This window comes from Zerene cesonia, chromosome 17 (genome assembly GCF_012273895.1).
Source record: "Zerene cesonia ecotype Mississippi chromosome 17, Zerene_cesonia_1.1, whole genome shotgun sequence".
Taxonomy (NCBI): domain Eukaryota; kingdom Metazoa; phylum Arthropoda; class Insecta; order Lepidoptera; family Pieridae; genus Zerene; species Zerene cesonia.
The window spans coordinates 4,588,190-4,606,355 of NC_052118.1; the positions used below are offsets into that span (position 1 = coordinate 4,588,190).

General features: G+C 31.3%; 1 protein-coding gene across 6 annotated transcripts in view; it reads left to right on the top strand.

Moving 5' to 3' along the window:
• Positions 1–18,166, top strand: part of LOC119833198 (eye-specific diacylglycerol kinase) — an 88,130-nt gene that overhangs the window by 51,996 nt on the left and 17,968 nt on the right. For all 6 annotated transcript variants that reach the window (XM_038357106.1, XM_038357109.1, XM_038357105.1 and 3 more), the window contains 2 exons: positions 14,135–14,276; positions 17,827–18,030. In XM_038357106.1, coding sequence (XP_038213034.1) covers positions 14,135–14,276; positions 17,827–18,030 — 346 coding nt within the window. The remainder of the gene's footprint in view (positions 1–14,134; positions 14,277–17,826; positions 18,031–18,166) is intronic.

An 18,166-nucleotide genomic window follows, 5' to 3' on the forward strand; every position in this document is an offset into this window, starting at 1 on the left:
ACTATTCTAACATTTCCAATATAAAGGTGTTTATCGGTAACATGACAAAAACTTATAATGGGTTTTTCCAAGCATACACCGTATCGATTTCCGTGCCTTTAGCATTTTGTTTTCATTCTTATTACTACACTATTAGGCTCGTTGTTTATATAGAATATAACAATTATTTTTTATTGTACGATAGTTTCACAGTTTTCTCTGTTTATACTGACTTATCTTCATCTGTTTATACTGACTGTTTTTAAACATCTTTTATCAAAAGTGGCTCATTAAAGAGCTATATAAATTTAATCTGAAATGTTTCTAATGTCTTGTTATTTTTTTTTTGTTTTAATGTACATAAAGATTAACATAAATTTAATTTCAATTGTAACTTTAATAAAAGCCACGTCAAATATAGTTAAGTAATAAATTTTTTAATAAAATTATTAAAATACATCTAAATTTAATAGAAACGCTTACTACAATTCATCTCTTCAATATAAGAGTTATAACAGTAACATATTTTATCGCCGGCCATTTAAATGAACTAACAATATACGTTTGTTTTTCATATTGAAGTTAATATTAACTTCAAACATTGTCTGTATACTTAAGAAATTCCACAAATATCAGAAGATTCAAATAAAGTAATAAAAGCAGACGATGTTTGATCGTTTAACTTGTTATATTACATAATTTATTTTACTTTATTTAAGCACATACTGATCGCACATATCTACGCTGATTACAAAGTAATTATAATTGGATAAGTCATTAGATACTTAAGGTCCAAATAGAAATATAAAAAAAGATTAGTAAACATTGTTTCTTACTTGTCTGGTCGTACTTCACAATTTTTAATAAAGATATTCATTGTTCATTTCAATACAGCAAGTCAGAAAAGTACCACTACAATGGTTGAGATTTAAATAAAAGATCTTGATCCTTGTTTGAAAAATCCGACCCCTTCATCTCACTTCTAAAAGCGTGTAAAAAGAATCGAATATGTCGTATTACTCGATAGTAGTAGAATAGAAAGAGCTACCATTCCAGTCATTCACTAATTAAATTAAAAAAGAAGATTGTGGGAGGCTATTAAGGACAAAAGCATATTGCACATTGAAATGTTGTTTCACCAAAACAACGCACTGACTCACAACTCACAAGCTTGCAGTTTTGATCACTGCCATTATAATGAAGATATATTCTGTTTGATCAATCACCTTTTTCTACAGATCTAGGTGCTAGTGACATCTGTCTTTCCTCGACTTAAAGAATAGCTTTGAAGGGAATTTGTAGGTGATAAGAAATGGCCGCCATTTAGACTTTTCTTCGGATTTTCTAAATTACTGTAACTGTAACTAGGAGCTAATCTTTGGCAATTATGTTACATCAGTTACTAGTTTTTCAAGCAATGATAGTGTTTTAAAGTTGGCAAGATATAATTTCTAGCTTCGAATAGATAGGACTCGTTTAATTTCTTAGATAGTAAGCTAGATTACACACCAGGATAGTTAATAATAGGATGGAGTACTAAAAGTACTATTCGGTTAAATTAAAGAGTTGTAGGATAAGGGAATTGCTAGAAACCATCTTACCAAGTCATTAAGTGACGAATATGATGGCGAATTCAAATTTTAATGAAAATCACAGATTTCGAAGTAATATTTTCAGTCGAATAATGTTTATTTCGAATGACGGGATGTCAACGAATGAGGTTCTCAATTCGACAAATATTTCTTTTTTTGTTTAATTTTTAATATATATTTTTTTAATTTTTTGTCATTCGGTCCTGTTTTAGAATTTTGAGTAGTAACTTCCCCCTAGTCGGTTTCGCTAGGTTCATAATTACATAAACATAAGATTACAAAAAAAGTAACTTGTTGTTCTAGCTTCGAAAAATAAGCATGCAGCAAAATATACGTGCGAAGTTTTAATTATGAAAGTGAAGTCACACGTTTCTCCCTGAAAAAGTCAAATGTGATATGGTTCTATTCTAAAAAACACAATGGCATTAAACTGGAATGCAATAAGTAATAACTTCTATTATATGATGAGACTTAAAAAAAAACACTTGTAGCGTTTCCGTCTCGTACACTAAATTTAAAGTGAATTCTTTCAATGCTGTTCAGAGACAAACAATTGCAACTTTTTACATAGAAACAAAATTTTACGCAGTTTGAATAATAGACTTTGACAAGTAGCTCGTAAAAAGCCGGGATAGTAATGTAGATTTAGTTCTTTATTATCTATTAGATGACCCAGCGAATTTCGTAGAATCTTTGTATATTTATGAAAAATATATCCAGTTACTTAATATTTATATTTGTCACCACGACCAAATGTTTTACTATCTCAATTTTCATTCATTCGTTTTAGCTTTAACGATACAAACGAACAGCAATTGATTTTTTTTATTTTAGATATACAGTTGTAAAATATGATTATTTCAGGACACATGTTTCAAAGAGATTTAAAGAAAGAATTAAATTTATTATAACGGCGATTAACCAATTGGTTTATACAAAAGCTCGGGAAATCGTGTCAGCAGCACCAGTGGGGTCTTGGTTATCAAATATAACCCAGACAAATAGCTAAGTAAAAAAAATACTCAATAAGATATATGCAGTCAAATCTTAAACTTAGAGAACGAAATTCTATCAACAGTTCTAAACGAATTTCAGATATTTTAATTTTTATAAAAAAGTGGACAGCAGTAATTACTTAAACTATTTGTGTACATAATGTAAAGGTTTTAAATTTTGTTCTATATGTATTTTGATTTCAAATTTTTTTTTGACGATTGACATTTGGTCCTCATGATGAATCCAACAAAATTTAACTAGCAACAGTCATATCAACTACAAATTGTCGCGTATTATTCTGCAAATGATGGAATTACCTATACCTATAACGATTAATTATTAATTACTATAATTGTTGTTGCACTAACCAAATGCCTACCACAATAATACCGCAAACTTGCGGATTACGTCGACCTCAATTTTTGTTCCTTGTTGGGTTCCTGGAATACATTAATATTTTAAATAGTAGAGCTGCTCTGAGCAGAGTAAGTGAGTCCTCCAAGATTAAATGAAAATTAGGAGATTTAATTTGAAGTGGTGCTGCACAATACAAAATAAGTAGGCGTTTTTTTTGTTTATTCTCCACTTATAACAACACAATAACAATTTTGCAATTATATTGCATTTAATAAGATTTATTTACCTTATTTAATATTTAGATTAAAAACCCCTACATTTATGAAATGTTTAAAAAACGAGCGATTTATTTATTCATTATTACCTCTCCAATCTAGATATTGATTATCAATGAGATCATCGAAAATCAAAAATGATGCTACAGCTCCCACGGTGGAACGGTCATGAATATGATCTTGCATACAGAGTAGCGATGCAGTTCAGTGGTTCAATGAATTGTACCGTGTCGTGCAACGCACGTGTCGGCCGCGGCCGGCACAGCGAGCTACCCACAGACTCCGCACTACGGCGTGTCGCGCAACCAAGCGCTTAGTCACGGCGCTCGCGCCTCCACAAAACCACCTGTGATACCGCGCTGAATTACCTTGACTTGTGATATATTTTATCTGTGATATTAGTGATTATGGGATTTTTGGATGTCTCCTTCGCTGTCTTCAAGAAGTGTCCCAATCTTAAATTTAGGAGGAAAAACAAACATCATCGCAGGTACGTTGGAGTAATAAAGCGATAAGCGCTCGTTATCAAATTATTATCAGTTTGCGCGTTCATTGATAATATTCGGGTCTTTTATCAGTTGCTTAATATTAATCTTAGATTTTGATTTTATCACAACCACGGTATTGCATTGTTGCTATTGTTCCGTTATTAATCGTGGGATCTAGTTTCTTTTAAAAAAATATTAAAGGAATGTACAAATATGGCAATGAAATGATAATAATATTCTAATTATGAAATATACATAATAATTATACTAAATTTTGGTTTACCGCAAATGTTTAAAAAGGCAGACAAAATAGAATTGCTTTTAAAATCAAATGTTACTTATATAGCAATAACAGATCGTGAACAAGTACGTGACATCCAAGTAAATAATTCGTGATGCCGGTTATGACGCAGTACATTAGTATTGTGCACAATTAAAGACCGTGTCGAAGTTTAGCCGCAGGTTCAGAGGGAATCTATCCTTGCTGCATTCCGTTATTAATTTTTCTATTGACCTTTATTTTTTTATTTACGTTTGTTTATCTAGTTTTGTATAAATGAGAGCTATGAAACCAACATGCATTTATACCTTTACATAATTAAAACTCATAAATGTACCTACTATTTTCAAAACAATAGTAAGTAACGGAACCTACGTTGGATAGGGATGTCGATGACGTGGGTAGTGTTATTTAGAAGTAAATTATAGAAATAAAATCGGTATAAAAGGTAAAAAATACAGCACAAAAATACAGGTAGTTAACATCAGCAAACGATTCGACTGAAAAATGTTGAATTGTACAATATGGGTACTTTTCGATGGTCACTTTTTAATACGGTCAATTATCCCTATATTGCCTTAAATTTAAACAACAACAAAAGAAAATAACCGTCAGTAGCCCTACGCATAAATTGTTACATCACGACGAATGCCGTTCGGTCCGCGATCAGCGAACCGGAATCACTGGACCCTAACCTTGGCAGTTGCGGACCGGTTGAATATACGTTTGTAGGGTTATGTTATCACTCTATAGCACTCGTGATACTAATCCTGTAACCCCCTATGCCCCATGTTTAAAGATGTCCTTGAAATTACACATTCTTATTATGTATGTAGGTAGGTAAGGACCTTATATTAACTTTTTTCAAATATTTTAAGTTGTTGTTTCGATTTAATGTACGTGAAATCTTCTACTTTGTCATATTACAATATTGGAAATACTATAACTATATCTACGCACATAGAATGAATTTTAAGTTTATATTGAAAAAGCTGAATTAATAAAGTTACATATCATCTAACCGTCGTGAATTTACCTGTTATAAAAAGTTTATTTGGAAATAAATTATTTTATTCGATTTCTAAAATATGTAAATATGTAATATGGAAATAAAATTGATATAAATCTACATTTAAAGAAATTAAATTGAATGTCAAGGTCTTAGGTTTCCAGCTTATATCTCATTCTTGTTTGAGAACATAAAAATTGTAAGGTCCAAATATATATTTTAATGTCATCTCAAATAACACAATTAATACTTAAATTGCTTTTGTTTATTAACTTATATATATTGCGTTAATTTTAATCAAATAGCTGTATTTTTATTTCTTCTAATGAGATAGACATAAAATACACATTAGTAACGGTGCAGGCAATTATAAGACTACTTGAAATCAATAAAGTAAATAATAAATGTATTTTCATGATTCCATTAACGTCATTGTTTGCTTTTAAAATTGAGAGTTAGAAATACATTAATTTATATTAATAGAAGCAACCAACTAGAAACTAAAAGGTAGCAAAGGTGTCCCAAGCTTTGTTTTGACCTTATCCTACTAAATTTGCAAATTTAGTCGGTCTAAATTATATACGTTGTAACTCGGCTTAGAGTTTACTCGGCGTGACAGGCAATGACGAAATGGTCCACTGAATTTTCATGAATGAAGGTCATCGTTTCAACTAGGCAATTATTACAAATGATGCTATTGCTTTATAAAATTTTGTATACAAAAGCACTTAATATTGTTAAAATGAACTATTTGTGACATCAATTAATATTGGTATCCTGGATTTAGTTTAAAAATCTTAAGTAACGTATGGTTCTGAAGCGCACCTTAGATTCAACAGGAGTGTTGAGACATTTACCACACACTGTTTGCTCTCTCGCCTTCAAATATACTTTACTCCTGCAAAACCGCACCTGACATCCTCGATATTGTTGCCGGGCGTTTGATATACAAACAATTAACTTTTTTAGTATAGCGTGTTTATAATTTTTAATTGCGCTCTATAGTGTTGGGTGTATTTTTGAAAGATTTTTTTTTACATTTTTACAGTTAAGAAAATACTAAAAGTAGTGACGGGTAACCCTAATTCTGATTGAAACGACCGCGGCCTACGCCTTATCAAACTTATTCAATTTATTGTAAACTTCAATCGAGAAATGAGATACCTATGGCATTCATGTAGCTTGTGAAGAACAAAAAAAAACCTTTTTGCAGTAAAATATAAAGTCAGCGATTGCCTTGTAATTATTCCATTTTCTTATTCCTTTTATGGCGAAATTTATTTCCACCGTTTATATGAATAAAAAAACTTGAGATCGAGGACTTAAGATTCTTAAGTTCTTGCGAACCAATACATAAGCATAAAATATGAACACAAATAAAATACAAACATATTAAAATACCTTTTGTAATAATAACATATCGAAGCAATAAAACGGTCTTCCATTAAGAAAGTACAATTTACAGAACATATGTGGTGAATCAATAAAAATATTTAAATACATCTTCAATGATTTGAAAAACAACCAATGACCCAATTAAATGGTTCCGGGCTCTTCTCTGCGTTATACCTACAACAACGTAATATAAACTTGTAAGACAAGATTGAATTAATTATATCGACTTTGAGGAAACGTCAATGCCGTACATTACTTAATAAGTGCTGCTGAAGGTAAGAATGACCGCTACATTGACCTTCTAAAGCGCTTATGTATAAAACTTAAATTCATTGTTTTTACTTTTTACTTCCGTAAAAAATTATTGTGTCCTATTGAATGTCTATTAATGAGAGTATAGATATCAAAGTGTTCAGTGGCAGTAGGTACATAATGTTAGGGTAATAATAAAAAATAATGTAACATTATATTTTACGAGTAAATTAGTAACAATAACTTAAGAATTTTCATTTCGTTTTGTTTTTGTGTGAACGAACCACATTCGATATTCTAAAATTCTGACATAAATAACACCAATAATACTAACTATGTCATTAAATATTAACAATCTGAAAGTATATTTGAATGTTAGTCGATAGCGATTTCATTGTACGATTTTTGTATCTGAGAATAGTTAGGATCGTTCCCACGGGAATATCAATATACATACAAATGACTCGCAATGACTTAAAATATCTGCGGAGACGAATGCTTTATATAGGTACCTTCCTACTGTTGCTTATGATAATAGAAACCACAATTTACAGTTGTGGCCGAATGAATAGACAATTGATTCGAGAACAGCGTCAATTGCATCGAGATTTGTTTAAATTTCCATTACTAATAAGTATTTATTAAACCAATATGTCCTTCAAAATTGTTACTGTTCAATAACTGTTTTATCTTCCGCACCAAATCGTAAATTAGATGGATATTCATTACTAATGGTGCAAAAATAATATAAAAAAACCGTTAAAGAAGATGAACAGAATATGAATTTTGGAAGAATAAATATCTGACTTATTAAATCTTTATTGTTTAGGAAATTGCATATTATAAGAATGGAGAAAATTGTCTTTACTTACCAGGCGTTGGTGTGTTTCATCAATTGCCCTTGACTGATTGAAGAAGATTTAGTCGAGTTAGAAGATCAAATGACTAAATACATCATTATAGCAACGAAAACAAAACAAAGTAAAAATTATTGAGAAAAATCATATATACAAAAAACTCTAACTCAAACTCAAACATTTAATAATTCAATTAGACTTCTTCAAGTACCACTGTCTACAGAGAAAAGCCGACTAAAAACCTTGTAGTTAAACTCTTTTAAAATTATGCAATTTTTTATGACATAGATACCTTTTCCATATATTCTTGAATTCTAGTGTAGACTGGCTCTCTAAACCAATACATTTTAAATATAAGTTTTTTTAGCACTAGTAAACTCTCTATTACTATGAGGAATTCTATTGAAATAGCGTATACCTTGTCCCATAAACGAATATTTTATTTAAGGAAGCCGGAAAACAGGAATTTCAATTTTATTTCTGTTCCCTGTGTCATAACAATGTCTATTACCTACTCTTGTGTGTAAGTCGGTGTTATTATGTACATGTAAAATGTTATAAAATATATACTGTGACGGTACAGTAAGGATAACCACATTATTAACGAGATCCCGTAGGGAGTCCCGAGCACATACATTATGTATAAAACTAAAAATAGTTTTTTATTTATGTAACCGTACATAAAAGTTATCAGCTATCGTATCAGTAACTACGCAAACGATGATAGATGATCGACAACGAAACTTGCAGCACTTTAGTCACAACTCGCAAGTCACATATTATAGATCTCCGTTATTTATGGGACAAAATGGAGTTGTTAGAAAGTGAATAATGTGTTTATTTATGCAATAAGTATAGTTACGCTAAAGACGTCAAAAGCTTTATTCTAAAACTTTATTCTACATGTTAACTTCTGCGTTTTGATATTGAAAGCCAGATCGTGAAGGCCGTGTGGATATAAACTTTATGTCCCTGTGTTACATTGATCTTTAGTGTAAATAAAACCCATATATTTGCGCATTTTGAAACTCAGTGCTTAAGCTTGATATATAGCTTTTGTAATTTGTGTTAATGTATTATACAATCCATAGAAAACACGTTATCTTACTTAATTAACTGATTTAGTCTGATTTTGGGATCTTCATTTTACAAATGATGACGAAAAAAAATGATCTTACCTACCAGACACGGCAGTAAACCTGCTAATAATCTTATCTGAGAAGCGAAACTGCTTTATTGTTCGCAAATACGGGTAAATTAGTAACGTGAATGCAATTTATAATTAGGGGTTACCCTCTTCACCTCATCGCCGAGATCTAAAGCACGTAGTTCTTGTAGATAAGCAGACGGATTAACGGTTTTATAGAAATGGTTAATGCTTTCAAATAGGGTTGTCCAGGTATATAAGGTCAAATTATAATAATGATGTATTTTAATATAAAACATGAACATAATTACACACAACTCGGTGTTTTCTTATCTTATTTTTAGGATACAGTCCCTTTTTCGCATATTTGCGAGTGTTCAAAAGAATTGTATATTTATCACACATAAATTTATAACCTTTTCCAATAATGATTAGTTTTGGCAACCCTAAGTAAACTATGCTATAACTGGAATTCTCCGTAAAATCTTATCAGCTATGCTTTTATAATATGGTGAAGTATACCTAATATTTTTATGATACTATCTAACCTTTTATCCGGAGATTCCAGTTCTTAATGAACTGCTTTTGTATTCTTGTAGAATAGAAGGCTATATAAGATAAAGCAAGGAGACTTTCAGTTTAATTTTTAAAGATTATTCACATATTTTATTGATCATTGGTATCTATTTATCTGTTCATATTATATGCACATTTTCGATATGAAAGTTTGAAATTTCACTCAAAATTCTTAAAACAATTGAATGTTATTACTCTGCATTTTTAATCCTAAATATTTAATAGGTATATTTCCTTTGGTATTATTAAACTATAGTAACAAAAAAAATGTATTTTATACCTTTATTATTACCAATCCGTTTGCTATCGAAACTCTACCGCTATGTTTTCAAAGGCATGACCTATGAAAAAGATTTTTATCTATGTACCTGAGGATGTCAGTAAAGTATATCAAGATGTGCAGAATGGAGTCTGGGTGCACTATTGATTTTTAAAAATTATTCACGTTTGCCTTGGACATTTCATAATGATTTGCATGAGACATACCCAATAGTTAATTATAAAAATGGTTTGATTTAGGTTAATATAGGTTTAAAGAATTTAAGGCAATCTATTTTAAGATTAGTTACGAACTTAGTGTCAAAATATTTTTGACTTAGACCGTTTGACCGTGCTGTCGTAACTTCACGATAAGATATAGAAATTCTATAAAGCTATATGTATACTTTAGTGACGGTAACAATACTGCAATAAACGAATATGAGCGCTGTTTTACTACGGATTAGGCAGTTTTTTCAGAATTACTAGTGACTTTAAATATAAGCGTATGTAAAGTAATGTCGACAAAAGCCTTTTTTTGATATTAAATACATAAATCAACAATAACATTATGCTAAAATTCTTAAGATATTAATTGTTCCTATAGGCAAAGCACCAAAATTGATAAAATAATTATGTACTTATCTCCAAAATAGTATATTTTCCAATTGAATTCGCACGTCAAACATAATGTAATAATATGTATGGTATTGTGGTTTACGAGTGTTCTGTAGGTACGGTGTTCTTGGCTTTAATTATTTATGTAAATATTAGCCATCGCAGCGTAGGTAACGTTCGCATCTGTTCGTATTTAATTGATTTACTTTAGAAATTTACTTTGTTATCAACTCAACTTTATAAGTATAATATATTTAACATTTTACTGTGACTTGTAAATTAACCTTGTCATAATACATATTGCTTTTTTTAAAGATTTGAGCGTTGAATGTTTTCAAAATGATCAAATACGATATTCTATTTGTATAAAATGTAGTATTTAGCGACTATATTCAGGTCTTATTTTTGTTTTATATTTATTAATTAAAAATAATAGTTAATGAAATAAAATAACACAGTACATATTATACATATAATTATTATGGTTCTTTAACGCCTATAAAAGAAGAACACCTATTGGTTTCCTTGTAGTTTTGTTGACTTAATGTTAACAAATCAATTTTCACGTAAGTACCATATTTGCAACAAAATAATATGTTAATTAAATTGTAAACTTGAAATAGCTGTGACCGCACTCCCTACGGCTTAAGACGGGGATTAAACGTTAAAATGAAATATAAGTTTAGCAGTAAATCTTAGAGGCAAAGATGTATTAAGGTAGGAGAGTATGAAATATGCAAAGCATAGCTGCATAAATGTTAAGTTTGTTCTACAATATTAGGTAATACAATATGCTTGTTAAGAACAATATTAAACACATACATATGCAGCATATGCTGTAATATTCTCAAATTGATTATCTGTCTTCTACCTTTATTAATGAAACTGGTTTTTCTCCCAGGCTGCGCTCATTGTACACATATATAGCCTGTAGCTCGCAGGGATCGCGTTAAAACGATGAAATAATTTTGGCCCAGTATTTCGTGAGATTAGTGCGTTCAAACAAACTTTTCTGCTTTAATATTTTATTAGTAATATTCGTTCGCCTGTCACGGTGAAGGAAAACATCGTGAGGAAACCGGCATGTTCAAGAATCAAAAGTTCGATGACATGCGACATCTGCCAACCCGCACTTGGCCAGCGTGGTAGATTATAGCCTGAACGCTCATAGCAGGACTGTGTCCCAGCAATGGGAACAAATATGGGCTGATAATGACTCGTACATAGTATTATTGTCATAGTATAAAGTGCCTATCCATGGTTATAACGAGTAAAATAGCGTTTACACAAATCAGTAAAAGATACATACTAGCAGCACTGTCATTTTACAGTCTCCTTCCTGCATTGTATTATTTATTCGTAATACATTGGGTATATTCTATAGGTATCGTATCAAAAGTTGCTCTTAAAGAGAACCAACCACCTGTTGTACTCAGTGTTAAACCATAAAAAGATTTTTATATGAGTAAATTAAAATACTGCTCGTAGAGAAATTTACCGCATGATATATTTTGAAAACTATTGATGTAAATTGACTAGGTACTTACTTTTTTTTACAAACTATATAATAAACAGAAATGCAATTTTACACAAATTGCATTTGTCAAGACAGTGATATTCACAACAATAGAAAGGGACTATCCCTTTGGTACGATAGCTGAAATCCGAGCGAGTACCAAGAGTGTCGGCTCTGTGTAGTCCTCCTTAATTCCCCCCCTCCGTCGTTCCATTGTTCTATTATTTTACCAGTAAGCGTATGCAATTGTATTCTTTGTTATGACAAATTTGTAGCCATTTTGGTTGGACAAATTATAGTTTAAGGCCAGTTCGAAATATCCCAAGACCTTCATCCGATTAACCATCGGCGCTTAGACGAGTTATTAGAACTTTTTTTTTCTTTTTTATAGTGGGGAAATCTTACAAAGATACCCACGGCCCGCGGGGAAAAGGAGCCGTGGATTATGTCGGATTCTTACCGACTAAAACCCCACTGTATTCCGACGAGCCGCTTTCATGAAGGGGTCACGGGAGCTGGTTAATATACGTCCGCGACAGTTATTAGTACCCCTAGATAATCGAGGCAATTGTTACATAAGTAGTTAAACACTATACATATGTATGATTACAATTTCCTTAGCGTATGGTATAAACGCCAAAGGTTTCTTTAGAGAAAACCTGCGTCGATCGAACCCTGTCAATTCTGCGTCGGTTTTCGTCAAGTATCTTCTTTATCTTTCCGTCAAGCCTTTATCATAAAGGGTAAAGGATAGTATCCATGGAATTGTCTATAGTACAATTTTTCATCCGCTGAACCATTTTATCAGTATAGACTATGGACTATTCTTCGTAGAAAGAATCGGTTCTAATCAAAAAGAAATGATATCGACGCACACTGATTATAGAGAGGGACTTGCAAGTTTTCGATACGACAAAGTTGCAACTATGACAATGTATAAATTTAATATGCTCTCGACAAGGAATGCAATCCAACTTTTATGGGTTACGTTAGAGCTCACTACAGCTGCTATACACGTTAGTAAAACAAGTCAATAAAGAGCAAGTAGGGTTAATAAATTATGAATTTAGTAGAGTAAACGCTTGAATTTAAATTTGAAAGCTTTATTTATTTAAGTACAATATTCCACATTTACCGATTTATACAGGAACAGGTGCGTTTGCAATATGGGAAGCGAGTGCGCCGTTCGATAACAGTTCACAATTATAGCACCTCCAACTATTCGTGCTGGCCACTAGTTCTTCGCTGCTGACGCACTCCAGGTGGAACTGCGAAGCACAACGGCTGCATTTTATTGAAGCGCATCCTTCCATAGTCCGCTTACAATGAGCGCAATCCATTGTCTTTCACAAATCTAAGCTAAATTTAACTCTGCTTGTTGGAATCTTCGGTAATACCGTTGAAAACTCCGTTCGCCCAATAGTTGCGATTGAAATTTTCTGTTTCTCAATACTTTACAATTTTTATACAATTTTAATTTATTAAGGGAAGAACCGTTTCAAACAATTATCAGCCAAAGAATGTTCTAAAAAGCTATGAAAGAATCTGTATTCGAATTCCAAATGTAGCATTTTTAATTAAAATCGTTCTATCGGGTTATATGCGGCCTGTGAATAGAATTTTCGACAAAAATAAAACCTTGTTTCTAAATAAAGTTTAGCATAGGTATATATTTTTATGTTTTGTATTTTTGAAAAGTAAAAGCCAAATCTTACATAATTCCCGTTCCCGTGCGATTTCCGAGAAAAAAACTATTTTATGCCTCTTGGTACCAAATTTCACCCGGTTTTGAGATTTGGGCGTGATGAAAGGACAAAGTTACTTTTTCTTTTTTTAAATAATATAAGTAGGTATTTTGAATTTTAATCCTATGTTGTATTTGTTTTGTATAAAAAGAAAATTGTTATACATACTTATCAAAGTTAAAGAAATGTACATGTGAAATTAGATAGAAATAGTGTGTGTAAGATATTATGCCTTGTGTTTGTATATTTAAAAATGTATTTAATAAAGCATTAATCAAATTTATTTGAGCAAGAAATTAATCAAGGAATACTTACATTTTAATACTTTTTCCCCGACCAGGTTTACCGCGTCGTTGATTTCCGTCAAATGAAACCAATTTGGCGTAAAACTTTTTTAAGAGCAACATTTTTGTAAAATCGAAACTTTGATCCTACTTCTTCATTTTATTACTTAAACTGGAAAGTTAGATCGGTTTTGATATTATTATTGCGATTATAATAGCCATACATTAGTAATGCAATTATGTAGTTCCGACAGATTAATATTACTTATAATTTCAACAATTTTTCACATAAGAACATGTAAATCTTTATGTACCCAAGAGGAATGATAATAAAAAAAAACTTCCATATTGGGCATATCGAAGATGTTATAATAATATATTAAAGTTCAATAATAAACCATTTACTATGAGAAATGTCTCAAAGATTAGTAATATTAAGACATCAATCATATAATAATATATATATGTATATATAATATACACCAATTAATTTACTGTTTTATTTTTTAGACGTACTAGTGAGGGAGCGGCGGGGCCTCGAGTGCTTCGGTCCACTCCGGACTGGAGTGAAACAGCTATCAGTGGCGAGCATCTCTGGCAACCCACATCAGTCTCCGGTGACTGCTGCTATGTTGGCGACGCGGAATGCCAGGTTGGTAATTATCATAGTAGTAGTGGTATGATATTAATTAAAAAAACTGTATCGTAATTCATAGTGTTAACTTTTTTGCTAATTCTTACGAGTAAAAAAATTAAAAGGTAAATCAAACCAACATTTCAGAATAATCTTTACATAGCCTGTGTAATATGTGCTTAGTAGACATATGTATAAGACGAAAATGAGAATTATGTATACATTTGACACTTCAATTCCTATTAACAAATATACAAACATGTTACAACGGGTAAATGTATCATCTTAAACTCATAAGTGATATATGTGGTGAATTTATAGAATACAATACGCAGTGAAGTCTCAAATTCCAGCTCTTCCCGTGTGCCGAATGGAGTTATCAAATGAAATGAATAAATTCCAAACTAAAAAATGTTTTGTTTATATCGGGAGTAAAATCTAAATTTTTTCGAAAAAGTAAGAGCAAATCATATTGCATATATATGTAGGTACTAGCTGCGCCCCGCGGTTTCACCCGCGTAAGTCCGTATCCCGTAGGAATATCGGGATAGAAAGTTACCTATGTGTTATTCTAGTTGTCCAGCTGTCTACGTACTAAATTTCATTGCAATCGGTTCAGTAGTTTTTGCGTGAAAGAGCAACAAACACACATAGTAGGATTAGTAGGATAGAATATTCTTTTGCACCAGATCGAAAATATTTAAACCAACTTTGTATAGTAAAAAGTGTATATGCAAATGAATAAAATACATTATATAAATAAAATAATTTTACGTTTAATTTAAAGATTTCTGACGAGGAAATTAGCCTTACTATGATTTAGTTTCTTACACAGTTTTGTACGTTCTCTGTAAATTTAAGTGAAAGGAGTATAATATTTTAAGCACTCCTTGAGAAGACTCGTTCTTTCATTCAACGGAATTGTATCAAATAAAATATAAATAATAATATGATTCTATATAAATATGATTCTTCAACATGTCCCTTTCTATAAAGTAGCGTACAAATTACAAGCGTTGCGTATTGAAATTTTCAGAACTTTGCATCATCAGAAGCAACAAGGTGAGGAATTATAATTTCCTCATCAACCATTACCGAGTTTCCTATCTATTGTATGGGTGTCGGTTGAGCGTTAGTTGAATGTAAGATTAATGAGGTCGTTCCACCATTAAAGCAGCAATGACTTGTCACTGTCGGTACAACAAAAGCCTATAGCGATTCGTTTCTACCGTAATTGCTATAAGGTTTTACATAAATTAAATTTCTTCAAAATAGTCTAGAAGACTACTTTATTCATATTACGATATTCAATTAAGCACTGCTTTTACAACTAACAGCAAATAATCTCTCATCAAAGCATTTCCATCTATTTTTCCATAGCTACTTATATAATAAATTCCATTGAAAAGAAACTGGGTATAGTTCACTTTAATTAGTTCAGTCTCTTGTTTTCATAGCCCGAAAGTTCGTCGATAACATGTTATCAATTGGGAACCCTCATAAATCGTACCATCGCTAGATTTATATTTCAGAAATACATCAACCTATTAAGCTGAAATCGTGATCGAGGGCTAGCACGAATTTATGTGGGTTCAATTTAGAGATCGTACCGTGAATTTACCTCTCGTTATTTAAATTTTTATTTAACGTATGTATATTTATAAAAAGCTATGTTAAGATTAGCGTATAGTATTAAAGGGTAACCGATTTTTGACATGTTGATAATACTGTTAAATTAAAACTCTAAAAAGTTTAATATCAACCCTACAACTGATTTGTGTGTAATAGAATTTTTCCTTTGTATTCTACGAGTATATCTCTGCATTCGTCTACCAATGCACTGTAATATTGAGATTTAAACAGGCAACATAATTTCCTTAACAAGAATTGAAACAAATCTCTTTGCCTGGGCGGATTATATTGGTATTTGAATTTTAGCTTCAATTTTACTTAGTTCTTTGTCAGATATTGTTTGTGTTGATATGAAATTATGTAATGTAAAATTTTAAAAATGAAGTTGACATATGTAATAAATACCAATTATTGATCTATTAATTAGCTCAAGAGGAACTCGTCAAAGAATTTGATGCAATTGAATATTATGTAAGGAAAATACAGCTTATGTAGCAACGCATAATTATTTAGTCTAAATATAATCGTTCTAATTAAAGGATCAAACGATTTTGTGAATTTAAATGTCGTGTTACATGGGTTTGTACTGTTGTAACCCAACAAATTAGAACAGAACATGTGTTTAATTTTTTGTGTTACAATTACATTAGAACACAACTTGAGTCATTGTTGTTGAAATAAATGTATTGTGAGTATTTTTATAGCAGGTATAATTAGGAAATTTAAAAATAACTCACAATATGCATTAGAGGCAGTAACATATATTACCTATTATCTCATTACATATCAACTGAAGTAAGTTTGATTAAAATACTGGTTGAAAGCACAGGTTCCATTTTCTCACGCAATTCGGATAAAAGCTGGAAAATATTCCTCGAAACATTGTGAAAGTGTTAATGTATGTCCGACAAGCTTTGGCTGATTTTTGTTGACATCTGAAAATTTTACGTAGTATAAAGTACTTTTAGCAACATTTCTCTGAACACGTAAAATATGCAACACAGCATATAAAAGTTGAGTGCTAATTGTATAATTCAGTTAAACAACATTGTGAAATATTATTGTAACTTGTAAGTTTTACAGGTATCGGATGTAAAATGGTACATTAGTTAAAAAGCTGTTCTCCATCACCTATATATCATTGATTGGATCTTTAATGTACATCGTTTTCTAATCATTTCGAAGGCTATTTTTTCATAGTGACAACTGAGTCAAAGCCAGTATCCTAATACCAATAACTAAGTTGACTTGTACTTTTGATCTACCGCAACTCATATCAAAGCATATGTTTAAAATTAGTTCCATCTTCAGAGCGGAAGTTGTGTCGTATGACTAGACAGGATATTCGGTAGATAGATTGAGATTAACTCGTTAGGCATATGCTCGTTAGAGATTGGGTGTCTACGTGTTCCTTACATTAGTCTTGGTTGAATCACATTCGACATTGAACGATGTTATCCTGACTATAAATTGTTATACCTACCTTTAGTGGAGGATCTCGAAAATAGAGCTAATTTTATAATTCTAGAAAATGATTCTAACTAGATTGTTTTTAAGGTAAGAATTTATTGATAAAGATTTGCAGGATAAACACCTAGTGACGCATGTTTAAGTAAGACCCTAATTTATGATTTATGAGGATTGATCACTTTTTAATGTTTATATAAATCGATTGCTACAAATCACTATATATTAATTAATGTATGAACAAAAATGCGTTAGTGTACACTCCAAACAAAGATAGAAAGGAAAAAAATTTTTTCATTATTTTCTCTTTTCTTATTTTCGAAAATGTATACATTTCCACTTGTAATATAAGAATGGTTATTTTGTATTCCTTCCTTTTTCCTGTATTCTGCTTAAAACATCAGACGACGCTCTCATCCCCAATATGTAAGCATTCATAAAATCTTTCATGTGTATTTTTTTCCAACAGAAACACGGGCCACGCATGAAATGTTCTGCGTGTAAAATTGTAGCCCACACTGCATGCATCGATATCCTCATAGACCGAGTGCAATTTACGTGTAAGCCGACTTTCAGAGATGTTGGAGTCAGACAATACAGGGAACAAACTGTCACACATCATCATTGGGTGCACCGACGATCCGAAAAAGGAAAATGCAAGGCTTGCAGCAAGGTAATCAAATTTACGATCGCTACGCGGAGGTCCTCTTGCTAACTGTAGATATGGTGGTTGTTTTGTGTGCTTTGTAAATTGTTATTGTTGTTTTATAAACTGTTTGTTCTTGTGTGTTATAAATATTATGCTTGTA